The 19916-nt window shown below is 43.3% G+C and overlaps 1 protein-coding gene across 6 annotated transcripts in view; it reads right to left on the bottom strand.

The window, feature by feature from the left end:
* LOC105484268 (DENN domain containing 5B) overlaps positions 1–19916 on the bottom strand; it is a 205276-nt gene that overhangs the window by 28314 nt on the left and 157046 nt on the right. For all 6 annotated transcript variants that reach the window (XM_011745743.3, XM_011745744.3, XM_071071922.1 and 3 more), the window contains 5 exons: positions 16174–16305; positions 14419–14571; positions 13478–13556; positions 4191–4272; positions 2261–2389 (listed from right to left, as the gene is read on the bottom strand). In XM_011745743.3, the coding sequence (XP_011744045.1) occupies positions 2261–2389; positions 4191–4272; positions 13478–13556; positions 14419–14571; positions 16174–16305 (575 nt within the window). The remainder of the gene's footprint in view (positions 1–2260; positions 2390–4190; positions 4273–13477; positions 13557–14418; positions 14572–16173; positions 16306–19916) is intronic.

Below are 19916 nucleotides of genomic sequence, written 5' to 3'. Positions count from 1 at the left end.
CCACCACGCCCGGCTAATTTTGTATTTGTAGTAGAGATGGGCTTTCTCTATGTTGGTCAGGCTAGTCTTGAACTCCTGATCTCTGGTGATCCGCCCGCCTCAGCTTCCCAAAGTGCTAGGATTACAGCTGTGAGCCACCACACCCAGCCTGTTTTTTTTTTTCTTTTTGAGATGGAGTCTTGCTCTGTTGCCAAGCTGCATGGAGTGCACTGGCGCGATCTCGGCTCACTGCAACCTCCGCCTTTGGGTTCAAGTGATTCTCCTGCCTCCCCTCCCGAGTAGCTGGGATTACAGGCATGCGCCAGCACACCCAGCTAATTTTTGTATTTTTAGTAGAGACGGGGTTTCACCATGTTGGCCAGGATGGTCTCCATCTCCTGACCTCATGATCTGCCCACCTTGGCCTCCCAAAGTGCTGGGATTACAGGTGTGAGCCACTGTGCCTGGCCAGTAACTTTTTATAATTGGAAAAAAAAAAACACAAAACCATGCCAGTTTTAAGAAAACAAGGTCAGATTCGCAGGCTGTATGTGACACTTCATTCTTTATCAAATCTACTCTTTGGACATTAAGAATCATCTGAAAATGCTCCAGGGGGTATGTAATCCAAGTGTGATATGTACAAATACAAAACTACAAAAAGCACCGGGTTACTATGATGGGACTCTAATAGACTGTCATGTTTGAGGTCTTTGTTTAATTCTCTGCCTAACTTTGCTCCTGAGAAGTCAAAGTTCTTAGCCTTCAAATTAGCACTAATGTAAATATAAGGGCAATATATTTCATCCAAGATAGCTTTTTTTTTTTTTTTTGGAGACAGGGTCTCGCTCTGTTGCCCAGGTTAGAGTGCAGTGGCACCACCTTGGCTCAAGTGATTCTCCTGAGTATCCAAGTATCTAAGAGGCTTCTCCTGAGCCTCTAAGTAGCTGGGAATACAGGTGCATGCCACCATGCCCGACTAATTTTTGTATTTTTTGTAGAGACAGGGTTCTGCCATGTTGGCTAGGCTGGTCTCAAACTCCTGACCTCAAGTGATCTGCCCACCTTGGCCTCCCAAAGTGTTGGGATTACAGGTGTGAGCCACTGCACTTGACCTCGAAGAGGGTTTCTTGATAGAGTAAACAGAAGAAATTAAAACGGTTAACAATTAATTGACACGTACTTGACTGGTTTCCTGGCTCTAAACCAGTGGTCCCCAACCTTTTTGGCACCAGGGACCGGTTTCATGGAAGATAATTTTCCCACGGCTGTCGCAGGGGCTGGGGAGGGGGAGGTGGATTCAGAATAAAATTGTTGCACCTCAGATCATCAGTCATTAGAGTCTCATAAGGAGCAGGCAACCTAGATCCCTCACATGCGCAGTTCGCAATAGGGTTTGTGCTCCTCTGAGAATCTAATGCTGCTGATCTGACAGGAGGTGGAGCTTAGGCGGTAATGCTTGCTTGCCCTCGGCTCATCTCCTGCTGTGCAGCCCTGGTTCCTAACAGGCCACGGACCAGTACCGGTCCATGGCCCAAGGGCTGGGAACCCTTGCTCTAAACTGCTGAATGCAAGGCTCTCAGAAGAAGCCCTTTACTGGGACCTCCTCACAGAACTTGATTATTTTTTTCTTTTTTTACTCCAGGTTTTATCTGTGTATTTTACAATATAACATAAGGTTTATATAAACTTAACCTATCTTTTGGATGTTACTGTCAGCTTGTATGAACTAGCTAGCTTTCTGCCTGATTCTGGCAGGGCTTTTTCTTTTTTTTTTTTGAGACAGTCTCGCACTGTCGCCCAGACTGGAGCGCAGTGACGCGATCTCGGCTCACTGCAACCTCCCACCTCCCAAGTTCAAGTGATTCTCCTGCCTCAGCCTCCTGAATAGCCATGACTACAGGTGTGCGCCACCATGCCCTGCTAATTTTTGTATTTTTTGTAGAGATGGGGTTTCACCATGTTACCCAAGCTGGTCTTGAATTCCTGGACTCAAGTGATCCGCCCACCTTGGCCTCCCAAAATGTTAGGATTACAGGCAACAGCCACCACACCCAACTGCAATCTGGCCTTTGGCTGTTATGTTTGGTGTGTCCTCCCTGAAACGATCAAGTATTACATCAAGACAGAGTTCTCAAAGCACATGCCTGTTAGATAAAGAAGAATGCACGTGCACAGGAAACAGCACTTCATACTGAAGAAGCCAGTCTGTCAGTTTATGCAACTTGCTTTGTATGCACAAGGGTATAGAAACAGAAATGTATCAAAGATGGTATCTTACTTGGTAAGTGGTTGGTTAGAAAGCAACTGCTTAAGATGCTGGGACAAGAGCTTCTTTTCTAGAGACAGTCTTATCCATGCCCGAGCTCGTCCAACATCAGTCTTGATCTCACTCATGTTTTGAATATGCCTAAAGAATAGTGGTAACAGCAAAGATGTAGATCTTAAGGATAACGCTGACTAGAAAAGAAGTAAAGAGTGAACAGTACTGGGCACAGAAAGGTTATTTTATACTTAAAGGGAGCAGTCGATAATATACAATTGATGTTGATTAAATCTTTGAAGGTTCCATCTGAATCATGAAGTTAGTCTCACATCATAATTGCCATTACATCACAAGCACACAGACAATGTCATAAGATAAAGCATTTAACACTCATTCACTCTTTCAGGCTTCATTATGTCCTTGTTGAAGAGTCATAGATACCTGTAAATAAATATTTCTGATTCTCAAAAAAAAGTAATGAAACAGGGTGAATACTTAAGTAGCTTTTCAAAGTAACTGTTCTATATCATAATTAAATATCAGCCACAACTTTAATCCACTGAATTACTTTTCAAGTTGCGCTGGACAACATATGGAAAATATGAAATCTTACGTTCTATGGCATTAGAGAAAATAAGCCAGACTGCACTGATAATCTTTAATTGGCTAATTATTTAAAAATACAGGGTCTCGCTATGTTGCCCAGGATGGTCTCAATCTTTCGGTCTCAAGTGATCCTCTTCCCTCAGCCTCCCAAAGTGTATGACCCACTGCACTCGGATCTTATAATATTGCTTTAAACCCACACATTGTAAAGGTTGACTAAGTATTGTACCTAAAATATTTAAAAGATAAAAGCCTCTGCCTTCCTCATTCAATAAATCTGTGTTAGGTATCTTGATGTCTTCTAACGATTTCTTAACAGTAATTGCAAGTGATGATTCTCAGATCTGTATTTGCTTCAAACTAAGTCTACCTGATTGCAATTGTTCTGCCACATATCCTGCCATTATTTGCAGATTTTTTCTTCTGTATCGGTGGGCAGCAGGTATTTAAGGCAATTTAAAAAACTGAACAAAAGAAGCTATAAAATAGTTTAGGATGGGCACAATGGCTCATGTCTGTAATCCCAGCCCTTTGGGAGGCCAAGGCGGGAGAATCACTTGAGGCCAGGATTTCAAGGTCAGCCTGGGCAATATTAGATCCCATCTTGGCCGGGTACAGTGGCTCACGCCTGTAATCCCAGCACTTTGGGAGGCCCAGGCGGGTGGATCACGAGGTCAGATCGAGATCATCCTGGCTAACATGGTAAAACCCTGTCTCTACTAAAAACACAAAAAATTTGCCAGGAATGGTGGCACATGCCTGTAGTCTCAGCTACTCAGGAGGCTGAGGGAGGAGAATTACTTGAACCTGGGAGGCGGAGGTTGCAGTGACCTGAGATCGTGACACTGCACTCCAGCCTGGACAACAGAGTGAGACTCCATCTCAAAAACAAAAAACAAACAAAAAAAACCCTGTCTCTAGTGAAAATCAAAAAAATTAGCTGGGCGTGGTGGCAGGTGCCTGTAATTCCAGTGACTTGGGAGGCTGAGGCAGAAGGATTGCTTGAGCCTGGGAAGTTGAGGCTGCAGAGAGTGGCGATTTCACCACCGAACTCCAGCCTGGGTGACAAAGCAAGACCCTGTCGCTAAAGTAAAATAAAATAAAAAAGTTTAGAGATGCTTTAAAACTCTTCTCAGCTGCATCTTCCATTTGAATTTAATGTCAGGAAACAATACAATGGTACAAAAATAAAATAAATGAAACCATAAAAATACTTTCTTCAGAATTACATAAGCCAAAAATACACATAGCCATAATTATTTGAGCAATTTAGTTAAAAGCTACAAAATACTTCAAAAAGTTATCACTACATGCTAACACATGTACTAATAACAAATACCTCATGTCCTGGATAAGAGAGACCCTGAGTGTTGGCAACATAACTCCTGACTCAGATTTTCTTCTTTCTGGTCCGAGGGCAACTATGTAGAAAAATATCAGCAAAATATTAGAAAAGTAAAAAATATACATGGTTCATACTAAATACTTTGAAACTGCTTTGATAAGAAAAAATTTTAACAATTTATATCATCTAGCCCCAAATGTCAAAGAACAAATTTTAAAGAAAATAGGGTCTTGCTCTGTCACTGAGCTTGGAGTGCAGTGTGCAGTGGTGTGATTGTGGCTCACTGCAGCCTCGACCTCCTGGGCTCCAGCAATCCTCCCAACGTAGCCCTGTCCAGAGTACCTGGGATTACAGGTGTGCACCACCACACATGGCTCATTTTAAAAATTTTTTGTAGAGACGGGGTCTTCCTATGTCTGGGCTATTTTATTAACACAGTAAATCAGCTATTTTCTTCTCTTTTCTTTTTTTTTTTTTTGAGATGGAGTTTTGCTCTTGTTGCCTAGGCTGGAGTGCAATGGTGCGATCTCAGCTCACCGCAACCTCCACCTCCTGTGTCCAAGTGATTCTCCCGTCTCAGTCTCTCGAGTAGCTGGGATTATAGGCATGCACTACCATACCTGGCTATTTTTTTGTATTTTTAGGACAGACAGGGTTTCTCCATGTTGGTCAGGCTGGTCTCAAACTCCCAATCTGAGGTGATCCGCCTGCCTCGGCCTCCCAAAGTGCTGGAATTACAGATGTGAGCCACTGTGCCCAGACCCAGCTATTTTCTTTCTATGTAATCTGGAACTGCTTTTGGAAATTTTAAACGAATCACAAAAGACCACCTAGCAAATGATGCAATGCATACAAATTCTGGCCATAAGGACCAGGCACTTTTTTTTTTTTTTTTTTTAAAACATAGTCTTGCTCTTGCCCAGGCTGAAGTGCAGTGGTGTGATCTTGGCTCACTGCAACCTCTGCCTCCTTGGTTCAAGCAATTCTCATGCCTCAGCCTCCCGAGCAGCTGGGACTACAGGTGTGCGCCACCACGCCCAGCTAATTTTTGTATTTTTTAGTAGAGACGTAGTTTCACCATGTTGACCAGCTGGTCTTGAACTCCTGAACTCAAGTGATCCGCCCGCCTTGGTCTCCCAAAGTGCTGGGAATACAGGTGTTAGCCACCATGCCTGGCCAGTTACTTTCTAGTTACTCATTCTAATAGCTCTAGATGATTACATGAAAGCAATGTATATAAATTAAGCTACTAAAAATGTGAAACATCTCTGGGCTCATGAATTGAAGTCACACAATTAAACTCTTGAAGAGTGAAAAAAAATCCTGTGTGCTCAGTCCTGGAATCCCAACACTTTGGGAGGCCAAGGCAGGAGGATTACTTCAGCCCAAGACTTCAAGACCAGCCTGGGAAACATAGGGAGACCAGCCTGGACTACATAGAAAGACCCCGGTTTTGTAAATAATTATATGGGTTTGGACAATGGGAAGCTAAATATATATATATGTCTTTTTTTCAATTAGCTTTTTTTTTTTTTAATAGCTGAGCATGGTGGTGTTCACCTGTAGTACCAGTTGCTTGGGAGGCTGAGGTGGGAGGATCACCTGAGCTTACCACTGCACTCCAGCCTGGGCAACAGAATGAGATTCTCTTGAAAAAAAAAAAAAAAAAAAAAAAAGAGGCCGGGCACAGTGGCTCACGCCTGTAATCCCAACACTTTGGGAGGCCAAGGCAGACGGATCACGAGGTCAGGAGATCAAGACTACCCTGGCTAACATGGTGAAACCCCATCTCTACTAAAAAATCCAAAAATTAGCTGGGCTTGGTGGTGGGCACCTGTAGTCCCAGCTACTCAGAAGGCTGAGGCAGGAGAGTGGCGTGAACCCGGGAGGCAGAGCTTGCAGTGAGCCAAGATCATCCCACTGTACTCCAGCCTGGGCGACAGAGCGAGTCTCTGTCTCAAAAAAAAATCTAAGATTTCAGGCTCTTCAGTCTGGTAAGTTTCTACCTTGAAGTTCAGAGTCCAAACTACAGTAATTATAGCATGCCAAGTGAGTAATCTAAATAGACACTAAGTATAATGTCCATGAGTATTCTCTTATGAAGCCTTAATAGCTAACATTTATGAAAGAATAGCTAACATTTATGATAGCTAACAATTATGGGATTACAGGTGCATGCCACCACACCTGGCTAATTTTTGTACTTTTTGTAGAGATGGGGTTTTGTCTCTATGTATGAAAGAAGGAAAGATTATTCTCATACAGCAACAGCTAAGCAAAGATCTATTGGCTAATATATTGTAGTTGCAGTGTTTGCTCTCATGCTCAAGGAGAGGCCATGGAGTTTAGGCCTTTCATTTCTATCTTCTCATCTATAAATATAAATAAAATTCCAACATCATACTCAGCAAATACACCTATATAAGTAGAACTGAGAATGCAAATTTTTGCTATATATTAAACCTATCATTTTCTGAGTTTTTAGATTCTTTCTACTTTGGGGGGCTGGGATACAATACCAAAACACATAAATATATATGAAGTTGGCACTAAAGGAAGATAGGGAACATTTTGGTGTATTATGATCCCTATGCTTTTGACACTGGCAGGTATAAATGAGTACTGATGGGGTTGCCAGAAGGAAGAGGCCAATCTAAAAGCACTACTTTCGAGGGTCTTCCATACCATGTGATGATAAATAGGACATTCGTTGTGGCGATTTTGGGAGGGAGTTTCAGTGGGGCACTAGACCCATTCATCTTGACACCCAGGAGGTAATAAATGCTGAGGAAACTGTTCCAGACTTGCAGGGAATGTGTTATGTGTTACTGAACAAAGCGCATCTTTTTTTTTTTTAGATAGAGTCTCACTCTGTAGCCCAGGTTGGAGTGCAGCAGCATGATCTTGTGTCACTGCAGCCTCCATCTCCGGGCTCAGTGATCCTCCAACCTCAGCCTCTTGATAGCTGGGATTACAGGTGCGTGCCACCACACCTGGCTAATTTTTGTATTTTTTGTAGAGACAGGGTTTTGTTTCTATGTTTATGTTGCTCAGGCTGGACTCAAACTCTTGGACTCAAGCAGTCTGCCTGCCTCGGCCTCCCAAAGTGCTGGGATTACAGGCACGAGCCATCACACCCGGCCACATCTTTCTTTTTGAGGACAAAGTGAGATGGCTCAGAGAATGCCTCTGTACTCCAGATGATTAGACAAAATGAAAGATGGCCACACAGGCGGTAAGAAATAGATTGACAGAGGAAAAAAGGGGATTTGAAACCATAATTAACAAGTTGGCTAGAAGGAAACATGACAACCAGAAGTAATCATGCCTCTCAAACTAGAGAGCAAGTGAGAAACTTCGTTTTAAATAATAAGAGATGGGGGTCTCACTATGTTGCTCAGGCCGGTCTCAAACACCTGGCTCAAGGAATCCTCCCATCTTGGCCCCCTAAAGTGCTGGAATTACATGTGTGAGCCAGTGTGCTTGGCAATTCCTGTTGTTTAAACTACTCAGTTTGTGGTACTCTATTATGGTGGCCCTAGGAAATGAATGTGGTAATTTATTAGTGACTCTGGAGAGAAGAGTTTAAAAGCCTGTGAGCAGAGGGCAGATTTGGGGTTTGGAAATGGAACCACTTCTTTTATCTAGAGACCTAAAATCTAAGATTTCCATGAAGCCTACTCCAGCTAGAAGAGAATTTTATAAACTATTTAAATGTATACTTCCATTACTATTTCTTAATTGAAAATACTCAAACAATAGGCCACTTTCTCCTTCAAAATAAAGATTCATGGATTTAATTCTTGGCTACAAGAATTTGCTCATCTGCCTGAATCAAACTACAAAATTAGCCGGATGCGGTGGCGCATGCCTGTAATCCCAGCTACTCAAGAGGCTGAGGCAGGAGAATCGCTTGAATGTGGGAGGTGTAGGTTGCAGTGAGCCGAGATCATGCCATTGCATCCAGTCTCGGCAACAAGAGTGAGCGAAACTCCGTCTCAAAAAAAAAAAAAAAAAAAAAAGAATGAACACAAGTTAAACATTTTGTTTACTTTCTATTTGGAGTGGTGAATTTTATAAATGTAGCACAGATAGCAGTTTTTGAGGGCAGAGATTGTATATTTCTACAGAACCATGTACAGTCTATAGGTAGGTAAGTAATTAATAGAAAATTTCTGATGAAGGTAAGATGAAGAGTGACTCAAAATTCCTGGGTTAGATCCAGAAAAAACACTTAAAAGCAGCATTTCTGGCCAGGCGCGGTGGCTTACACCTGTAATCCCAGCACTTTGGGAGGCTGAGGTGGGTGGATCACCTGAGGTCAGGAGTTCAAGACCAGCCTGGCCAACATGGTGAACCCCGTTTCTACTAAAAATACAAAACTTCACCAGGTGTGGTGGCACACGCCTGTAATCCCAGCTACTCAGGAGGCTGAGGCAGGAGAATCGCCTGAACCCAGGAAGTGGAGGTTGCACTGAGCCAAGACTGCACCATTGCACTCCAGCCCAGGCAACAAGAGCAAAACTCCATCTCGGGAAAAAAAAAAAAAAAAAAAAAGGAAAAAAGGCAGCATTTCCATTCCCTTCAGTGGAAGGGTTCTACACCTACACCCTGCCAAAATCCATTTCCAGTTACTAGTAGAACCTTGTCTGAAGGTGCAAAGTTTAAGAACTGGCTCAACATTTTTATTTATTGTTACTATTTTTTGGAGACAGGGTCTTGCTCTGTCACCCAAGCTGGAGTGCAGTAGTGGGATCACAGTACTCACTGTAACCTCAACCCCGTGGGCTCAAGCGATCCTCCCACCTCAGCCTCCCAAGCATCTGGGACCACACATGTGTGTCACTATACCTGGCTAATTAAGACAAAAAACATTTTTTTTTTTTGTAGACAGGGTCTTACTATGTTACCTTGGCTGGTCTCAAACTCTTGGGCTCAAGTGATCCTTCCACCTCGGCCTCCTAAAGTGCTGGGATTACAGGACTGGGTCACCATACCCAGCCTCCTAATACTTTTTTTTTTTTTTTGAGACAGCATCTTGCTCTGTTGCCCAAGTTGGAGTGCAATAGCATGATCTTGGCTCACTGCAACCTCTGCCTCCTGGGTTCAAGAGATACTCATGCCTCAGTCTCCCGAGTAGTTGGGATTACAGGTGTGTACCACCATACTCGGCTGACTTTTATATTTTTAGTAGAGACGGGGTTTCACCATGTTGGCCAGGCTGGTGTCGAACTCCTGGCCTCAAGTAATTTGCCCTCCTTAAGCTCCCACAGTGCTGGAATTACAGGCATGAGCCACCACATCCAGTCCTCTCAACAAATTTAAAGGTTAAAACTTCTGAGCGATGTGTCAAGAACAGTCTTTGTTCTAGGACCAATTGTATTCTGAAATTCTTTCTCTAAAATAGGATGTCAAACTACTAGGTGCAGTGATCACTAGGTCAAAATTAATACTGCCTACCCACTATGGTCCTCTTGCTATCTTTCCATTCCTCTACCACCCTTAAAATGTCTCTGACTCCTGTTCAGTGCTGCTTCTGAAGACTCACGATAATAATCCAGCATCTAGTTTCATCATGATTCAATGCTAGTAAGAGTAATGTTCAAACCCATCATAAATCTTTTTTTTGTTTTTTGACATGGAGTCTCACTCCATCGCCCAGGCTGGAGTACGGGGGAGCAGTCTTGGCTCACTGCAACCTCCATCTTCCAGGTTCAAGCGATTCACCTGCCTCACCCTCCTGAGTAGCTGGGATTACAGATACCCGCCACCATGCCTGGCTAATTTTTGTATTTTTAGTAGAGAGGTGGTTTCACCACGTTGGCCTGGCTGGTCTCCAACTCTTCATCTCCAGTGACCCATCCACCTCGGCCTCCCAAAGTGCTGGGATTACAGGCATGAACCACCGTGCCCGGCCCATCATAAATCTTCAAGGATCTTTCCTAAATATGACAATGCAGACTGTATTGCCATTAATTAGGAAGCTTAATAATTGGCAAAAAAAAGTACTTGGTAGAAAAAAATTCAGATTTTAAAAACTTAATTTTTGCATAATTACAACTTACTCCTTAAGAATGAGAGATTTCAATTTAAACTGATGTTTTAATACATATTTTATATTCTTATAAATATATATATATTTCGAGACGGAGTCTCACTCTGTTGCCCACGCTGGAATGCAGTGGCGTGATCTTGGCTCACTGCAACCTCTGCCTCCCAGGTTCAAGTGCTGGGATTACAGGCATTGAGTCACCACGCCTGACCTCATTTTTGTTTTTTAACAGAAAAAGTGGCAGAGGAGATGGACACTAGAGAATGCTTTTAAATTTGATCTGAATCTTTATAAATATAGTTACAGTCAGAGACAGCAGAACCTTGGCATTCTGATTGCAGGAGCTCCAGGGCAATGTAGTCAACTCATATTCCTAGCTGTCTGATTAAATACATTTAAACACTAGGTTTCTAACAATAAATACTACATTTAGGGTAGTGTTGCCCTCTAGGGGCAGTGAGGGAAAAGAAATTAGGGTGAACAAAAGAGTCTTCAGGCTGGGCGCAGTGGCTCACGCCTGTAATCCCAACACTGTGGGAGGCCGAGGCAGGTGGATCACGAGGGCAGGAGATCGAGACCATCCTGGCTAACACGGTGAAACCCCGTCTCTACTAAAAATAAAAAAAATTAGCTGGATGAGGTGGCAGGCGCCTGTAGTCCCAGCTACTCAGAAGGCTGAGGCAGGAGAAGGGTGTAAACCCAGCAGGCAGAGCTTGCAGTGAGCTGAGATTGCGCCACTGCACTCCAGCCTGGGCGAGAGCGAGACTCTGTCTCAAAAAACAAACAAACAACAACAAAAAAAAACGGGTCTTTAAGGCCAGGCATGGTGGCTCACACCTGTTATCCCAGCATGTTGGGATGCCAAGGCAGATGGATAACTTGAGGTCGGAAGTTCGAGACCAGCCTGACCAACATGGAGAAACCCTGTCTCTACTAAAAATACAAAATTAGCTGAGCATGGTGGTGCACGTCTGTATGGTGGTGCACGTCTGTAATCCCAGCTACTCAGGAGGCTGAGGCAGGAGAATGGCTTGAGCCCAGGAGGCAGAGGTTGCAGTGAGCCGAGATTGTGCCACTGTACTCCAGCCTGGGTGACAGGAGCAAAATTCCATTAAAAAAAAAAAAAGGTTTAGTTTAAATCATATTTGTAATGCACTCTTTTTTTTTTTTTTTTTTCCCCCGAGATGGAGTCTTGCTCTTGTTGCTCAGGCTGGAGTGCAACAGCACAATCTCAGCTCACTGCAACCTCTGCCTCCCAGGTTTAAGCGATTCTCCTGCCTCAGCCACCTGAGTAGCTGGGATTACAGGTGCCCGCCACCACGCCTGGCTAATTTTTGTATTTTTAGTAGAGATGGGGTGTCACCATGTTGGCCAGGCTGGTCTTGAACTCCTGACCTTGTGATCCGCCCGCCTTGACATCCTAAAGTGCTGGGATGGTAGGTGTGAGCCACTGCACCTGGTCAATGCACCTTTTTTTTTGAGATGGAGTCTCGCTTTGTCACCTAGGCTGGAGTGCAGTGGCACGATCTCGGCTCACTGCAACCTCCACCTCCCAGGTTCAAGTGATTCTCCTGCCTCAGCCTCCTGAGTAGCTGGAATTACAGGCACACACCACCATGCCCCACTAATTTTTGTATTTTTAGTAGAGATGGGGTTTCACCATGTTGGTCAGGCTGGTCTCGAACTCCTGACCTCATGATCTGCCAACCTCGGCCTCCCAAGTACTGGGATTACAGGCATAAACCACCATGCCCGGCCCCTGCACTCTTTCTTAAACTGTGTTAGGCTTATGACTTGTTGTTGTTGTTGTTGTTGTTTTGAGATAAAGTCTAGCTCTGTCACCTAGGCTGGAGTGCAGTGGCACGATCTCAGCTCACTGCAACCTCCACCCTCCCGGGTTCAAGCGATTCTCCTGCCTCAACCTCCCGAGAAGCTGGGACTATAGGCATCCGCCACCACCTGGGCGAGGTGGCTCATGCGTGTAATCCCAGCACTTTGGGAAGCTGAGTAGGGCTGATCACTTGAGATCAGGAGTTTGAGACCAGCCTGGCCAACATGGCGAAACCCCGTCCTTACTAAAAATACAAAAATTAGCCGGGTGTGGTGGTGGGCACCTATAATCCCAGGTAGTTGGTAGACTGAGGCAGGAGAATTGCTTGAACTTGGGAGGCAGAGGTTTCAGTGAGCTGAGATCACACCACTGTACTCCAACCTGGGTGACAAGAAGAGACTCCATCTAAAACATTTCTGAATATCCAAAGTAATCCATACTTTATGAAAAGGTTCCAAAATGGCTGATTCAGTATAAAGCATTTTATCTCAATTAGCTTACCACAGTTACTTCTACTTTTTTGTGAAATAGATGGTTATTTTATATAAAGAAAAGCATGTGTTGTTGTGAAAAATACACAGTAGGTAAGAACACTTAGCTTAAGAAACCCTACATAATTCTAATTAGCTAAAAAATTATGACACTTCTAACATATTTTCTATAAATTGAAGAAGAGATTCAACTCCTGAAATTTTTCGAGACATATGTACATATATTTTCCCTGAAAGATCACTAATGATGGTTGTAAAACTTTTTATTTTTGAGATGGAGTCTTGCTCTGTTGCCCAGGCTGCAGTGCAGTGGCACCTTCTTGGCTTACTGCAACCTTTGCCTCCTGGGTTCAAGCGATCCTCTTGCCTCAGCCTTCCGAGTAGCTGGGACTACAGGCACCCACCACCACGCCCAGCTAATTTTTGTATTTTAGTAGAGATGGGGTTTCACCATGTTGGCCAGGCTGGTCTTGAACACCCAACCTCAGGTGATCCGCCCATCTTGGCCTCCCAAAGTGGTGGGATTACAGGTGTGAGCCGCCGTGCCTGGCATAAAACTTTTAAGAAAAAAAATATTCTGATGCTACTGAGAGTAATGTATCCTTGCATGGCCATTTACAATTCATTGGGGGTTTTCACATGATACCTTGCTTGATCAGCATGACCATTCCAGCCTAGGTAATCTCATTTTCCCTGTTTTATAGATGATGAAGCAGGACTTCAGAAAGGTCAAATAACTTTTTCCAGGTCTCACAGTTAGTCAGTAATACTGCTCCTTCTACTTTATCCCATTATTGGCAAAATGAGTAAATTTTAGCTTGAGAGAGAAAGAGAGCAAGACAAGGCCATATAGTATTGAGTCTTCTCAGAGTCCAATGCTGCTAGTTCTTTACCAATGATGTCATACCTGGTGATTCTGCAAGGTGCTCTTGTTTCTCTTCTCTGTCCTGAAATTGAATTAAATGTGACCACAAAGCCGACTTCCCCTGGAAGCACAAGGTGTGTAAAAATTTCATAAGAAATAATTCATCATAAAATAATTTCTCATCCAAATCGTTCATATTCCAATAGCCATTTAGAAGTTTGGTGACCCAAGCTTATTCATTCCTAGCTATATGACATTCTGAGCATCTTCTGCATGTATCATAAAGGTCATCCTTTGCCTCACTGAGAAGACTGGCAAGAGCCTGGGGAAAGGAAGCAGCTAAGCAAAGGGCCAGCATGGCAGGCAGAAGATTTCTGATGTCTGCTAGGTTGTTACTTAGTTGTATATAATTAGGGCTGTCTACACTGGGTACATCAGTAACCATGGGATTAAAATGCTCTAGCAGCACAGAATGTACTTGTGTACATCTATATGTAAAATATGTTTGGATATATGGAGTGGCAATAAGACAAAAAAATAGAGGTGAGAGGAGAAAGAGAAAAAGGGAAGAAGAAAGAAACACGCACGCATCAGAAAAAAATCAGAAAGGGAGACTAGAGAGACGAAAGCAAAGAGACCATTTGAATTTTTTCACCCTGAATTATTAGATCTAACTTAAAATGGCAAGGAACTGTTAATTCTGGACAGTGACAAAGGCAAACATTTAATGGAACTTACTAGGGATACAGCCTCTGCAATGATGTGCTATTTCATCCTTTCCTGCTTAGCAGTAAAGATCCCCAAACCACCTCCTGCTCATGGGTTATATTTTCTTGTTCTGAAATTAAAATGTCTGTGGCATTTTTCTAGTCCCCTTGTGACAAAAGAGCCTATTTGTTTTTTAATGACATATTTTTCTCCTTGTTACATTTCTTCACAGGGCTCTTAACTGGCATGTCACCAGGACCTCCTAAAACTGTTACCTGCTTGACCTGCAAGCCATGGCTCCATATCCTCTCCAGCAGGTCACAGAGGCTGGCGATCAAGGTGTTCTCCTCCAGGCCGGTGATGTTTGCTTCTCCATGGCCAAGTTCCACTGCTTCGTGTCCCATCTTCTCCACCAACATGCGCTTTGTCTAAGAATATCACGTGTAGTCATAAGGCACCCCAGTAGTGAAACCAAAAACCAACAAGTCAATTACTGAAGTAGGAGACTTGGTTTCCCTTCATTATACCTCTGTTTGCAGATTTGTAATCACCTTGGGAAAAATCTCTTAATCTTGGTGGTCAACTAATTGGAGTAATATAATTTATATGTTACTATTTTGTCAGAAAAAATGGAGTGTAACTAAAGAGAAAATAAGATAATATTTGTAAGCATCCCCATGTTGAAAAGATGCTTATGTACAACAATTGTCAAATTATTAACTTCTGTGATATTGGGGAATTACAGCAGACCTAGAAAATGTACTGTCAGGGTTGGGTATGGTGGCTCACACCTGTAATCCCGGCACTTTGGGAGGTCGAGGCAAGTGGATCACCTGAGGTCAGGAGTTCGAGATCAGCCTGGCCAACATGGTGAAACCCTGTCTCTACTAAAAATAGAAAAGTTAGCCGGGTAGTAGTGCCACACACCTGTAATCCCAGTTATTTGGGAAGCTGAGGCAGAAGAATCGCTTGAACCCAAGAGGTAGAGGTTGCAGTGAGCTGAGATTGTGCCACTGTGCCAGCCTGCTGGGTGACAGAGCGAGACTCTGTCTCAAAAAACAAAAAACAATAAAAAAAGAAAATGTACCATCAGAATATGGAACCCCATCCTGCCACCACAACTTGCCCTATCACTGCCCCAGCATCTTAGCATACTAAAGATTCTTGCACTCAGTTTGATTGCACTTAAGTAAAAACCAGAATACAAATGGGCAGCTCTAAATTTTTTGAGAACTCTAATTTGTGAATGAACCAGGACTTTCCTTCTCTTTTCCTTTTTTATCTTTTCTTTGTTCATCAAGCATACACCAAAAAATGCAAAGAAAATGGAAATCAGTTTCATGTAAGTTAATTTGCATCAGTCTTAGTAGCTTTTATAAAATGTAAAATGAGAGAGAATCTAGCTCTTTTAGGCAAGAACTTTAATTCACCACTATATTCTGATGCTGAAAATAGTGCATTTATTGAATATGCAGAGAAGGTACTCAAGAAATGACTGTCAAATAAATAAATAAAATTATTAGCTAAAATGATGTTTTTAAGTTTTGTCAATTTGTACTGCTACCTCCAAAAAACACAAGTTTCTGAGAGGAGAATGCTGTGCAATATACACAAACCTACAACACAGCCAAGGTATTTTTCCTTATGGGGATGAAAACCATGTATAGGCACAAATAAGGCTGTACACAGCTGCACACACAGACACAAGTGTTGCCTTTCACATAAGATGACAACATTCCTGACACAAATTATGAGTGGCTTAAGACATCCGTTCATGTTGGTGAGGAGGACAGCAATGTCTGAAAAGGGGAGAAAAATGATACAAGGCTCTCATGTCATTGATTCTGTGGGCAATGAAGAACCCACGGAGGTTCAATACCCCAGTAAAGAGTACATGAGGTCAATGCCACAATAAGAGTTTTCTTCTAGCAAAATTACATGCTTAAATGGGGGTTAACTCAGTTCATCTTAGCCTCACACATGGTGTAAACATGAATGCACACTGTCTGGCATCAGTGAATAATACATACCTTCATTCTACATTCTTTTAATAAGCCTTCTACGAATTTACAGTTGGTCTGTGCAATCACTGCAGGAGAGAGGTCTGACAGTTTGGGTTGCCTCAGGTTTTTTCCTAAACTTCGTGCCTCTTGCATATATTTCTAAAAATTAAGGAGTATTTTTAATGCATAAACATTAGCTATTCTTCTAATCTTCTTAACCTTATACAAACAAGTGCAGAGACAAATGAAATGCAAAAAAGTCTGTAAGTGTATGCGCATAACAACAATTAATGTTTTAGTGCACCAAAAGACAGAGGACACTCATATGCCACCCCACAACAACTGTTAACTCCTGTGAGAAGTAAAGTGACAGAAATCCCATCAAATTAAAACTTATTCAAAGTGAGATGACATTTCATTTTGTTTAGTCTTTTCACTGGGAATACAAAAGGTTGTGATTAGTCAGGATTGTGGTTGGGACAAAAAAATTTAGGTGTTTAGATTACAAATCCAAGGTTTTGCAGGAGCCCAGTGGTTCTCAGATCACCGATTTCCTCCACTCCTTTCCCCATACAGCAAGACTTAACATACCTCTAGCCTCTTGGGCAGTGCGCTCCAATCTAACCCTTTGCTCTATAATCAAGTCACAACAGTAAAATCAGGAACTTTAGAATCTGGTTGTAACTAATTTTATGACTCAGGCATATCAACTAATGTTTGTGCATCTCAGCTTGTTAAATGGGCATAAAACATGCCCCCCTACCTTCCCAAAAGGCTATAAGATCACTCTGAAAAGCACGATGTGCTCCAAGCGAAGGTGGCCTCTTTCTGTGATGTTTTTGCTAAAGCCCTTCCTTGCCTTGTTCTATAATCAAGAGAAAGTGAATTACAGTTACTTTTGGGGTTTTTGGTAACTCTAAGGTATCACAGAAACTTAACCAAATGCTCTTGAGCTTTGGTTAGTGAATTTCTATTAAAAAGAAAATCACTACATGTGATTAGTGCAAGACACGTGCTCTCTCTCTCCTTTCTATGCTGTCTATAAAGGTTCATCCAGGGGCTGGGCGGTGGCTCCCGTCTGTAATCCCAGCACTTTGGGAGGCCGAGATGGGTGGATCACCAGAGGTCAGGAGTGTGAGACCAACCTGGTCAACATGGTGAAACCCCGTCTCTACTAAAAATACAAAAATTAGCCAGGTGTGGTAGTGGATGCCTGTAATCCACCTACTCGGGATTATAGGCTACTCCCCAGCTACTCGGGAGGCTGAGGCAGAACAATCACTGAAACCTGGGAGGCGGAGACTGCAGTGAGTGCAGATGGCGTCACTGCACTCCAGCCTGGGCAACTGAGCGAGACTCCATCTCAAAAAAACAAAACAAAACAAAACAAAAAACCAAAAAAAACAAAACAAACAAACAAACAAAAAACCCATCTGGATACCTTGTGTTTACATCAGGATCACAGGGCAGAATTTTCCAAAAAGTCCAAGTGTCTTAGGACCATATCTAGAAAATAACTGCTCTACAATACATAGTAAAAGAAGCAGTTTATTGGCTGGTAGTTGGGGGCAGCAGGGAGACTGAGACGGCAAGCCAGCACATCCTCCCACAGGCACATATGTGAAATCTATCCTTACTATCTTCAGAGGAGAGCTTGATATTATAAAAGAAGATGTGTAAAATCCTTTGCATTCTTTAAAAAAGAGAGTTTGTACATTTAATATATTTCTCATTTGGAAGAAAACTAATCTGCTAAGTCTGGTACAAATAAAAAAAAATCCCACTGATTAGGGATTCAACTAATCAGTTTACCTGCTACCTCCCAATCCTTGTGATGAAAGGCAAAATTAACAAAATAATGTTTTTTCCAGTCCAATCACTTTTACAGTTGTCTCTGATTCTCAATTTTCCCTTATTTCTTTGACCCTCTTAAAAATGTTTGAAGCAGAGGCCAGGCGTGGTGGCTCACACCTGTAATCCCAGCACTTTGGGAGGCCGAGACGGACGGATCACAAGGTCAGGAGTTCGAGACCAGCCTGGCCAACATGGTGAAACCCCGTCTCTACTAAAAATACAAAAATGTGACAGGCGCCTGTAATCCCAGCTACTTGGGAGGCTAAGGCAGGAGAACTGCTTGATCCCGGGAGGCAGAGGTTGCAGTGAGCCAAGATCGTGCCATCGCACTCCAGACTAGGTGACAAGAGTAAGACTCCATCTCAAAAAAAAATGTTTGCAGCAGAAAGAAGTATAAATAAATGTTATGGGAACTGCAGAGTTTATTTTTATTTTATTTTTTGGGATGGAACCTCGCTCTGTCGCCCAGGCTGAAGTGCAGTGGCGCGATCTCAGCTAACTACTACCTCTGCCTCCCAGGTACAAGTAATTCTCCTGCCTCGGCCTCTTGAGTAGCTAGGATTACAGGCACGTTCCACCATGCCCGGCTAATTTTTTTTTTTTTTTTTGAGACGGAGTCTTGCTCTATCACCCAGGCTGGAGTGCAGTGGCGTGATCTCGGCTTACTGCAACCTCCGCCTCCCAGGTTCAAGTGATTCTCCTGCCTTAGTCTCCTGAGTAGCTGGGATTATAGATGCACATCACCATGCCTGGCTAATTTTTATATTTTCAGTAGAGACAGGGTTTCACCATGTTGGTCAGGTTGATCTCGAACTCCTGACCTTGTGATCCACCCACCTCGGCTTCCCAAAGTGCTGGGATTACAGGCGTGAGCCACCACGCCCGGCCATAATTTTGTATTTTTTAGTAGAGACAGGGTTTCACTATGTTGGTCAGGCTGGTCTTGAACTCCTGACCTCGTGATCTCCCTGCCTTGGCCTCCCGAAGTGCTGGGATTACAGGCGTGAGCCACCGTGCCTGGAGAGTTTGATTTTTAAAATCTATCAACCATTACCAGCAGAGAAGTCAAATGTAACAAGGTCTATAGAAACGGTCTGAAGGTTAGTTTTATTTATTTATTTTTTTCTTGAGATGAAGTCTCGCTCTGTTGCCCAGGCTGGAGGGCAATGGCTCAGTCTTGGCTCACTGCAAACTCCGCCTCCTGGGTTCAAGCAATTCTCTTGCCTCAGCCTCTCAAGTAGCTGGGATTACAGGTGCTGGACACCACACCTGGCTAATTTTTGTGTTTTTAGTAGAGATGGGGTTTCGCCATGTTGGCCAGGATGGTCTCGAATTCCTGACCTCAAGTGATCCACTCACCTCGGCTTCCCAAAGTGCTGGGATTACAGGCATGAGCCACCATGCCCTGCCTGTTTTTTGTTTGTTTGTTTTTTAAAGACAGAGTCTTGCTCTGTCGTCCACGATGGAGTGCAGTGGTACAATCTTGGCTCACTGTAACCTCCGCCTCCTGGGTTCAAGCGATTCTCCTGCCTCAGCCTCTCAAGTAGCTGGCATTATAGGCACGCACTACAATACCTGGCTAATTTTTATATTTTTAGTAGAGATGGGGTTTCACCATGTTGGCCAGGCTGGTCTTGAACTCCCGATCTCAAATAATCTCCCTGCCTCGGCCTCCCAAACTGTTGGGATTATAGGTGTGAGCCACCGCCCAGCCTGAATCCTTTTTTTGTTTGGTTTTTGCTTTTTTGAGACAGAGTCTTGGTCTGTTGCCCAGGCTGGAGTGCAGTGGCGTGATCTTAGCTCGCTGCAGCCTCCGTCTCCAAGGTGCAAGCAATTTTCCTGCCTCAGCCTCCTGAGTAGCTGGGACTACAGGCACATGCCACCACGTCCAGCTAATTTTTGTATTTTTAGTAGAG

The sequence above is a fragment of the Macaca nemestrina genome, chromosome 10 (genome assembly GCF_043159975.1).
Source record: "Macaca nemestrina isolate mMacNem1 chromosome 10, mMacNem.hap1, whole genome shotgun sequence".
Taxonomy (NCBI): domain Eukaryota; kingdom Metazoa; phylum Chordata; class Mammalia; order Primates; family Cercopithecidae; genus Macaca; species Macaca nemestrina.
This window is presented reverse-complemented; position numbering and strand designations above follow the sequence as displayed.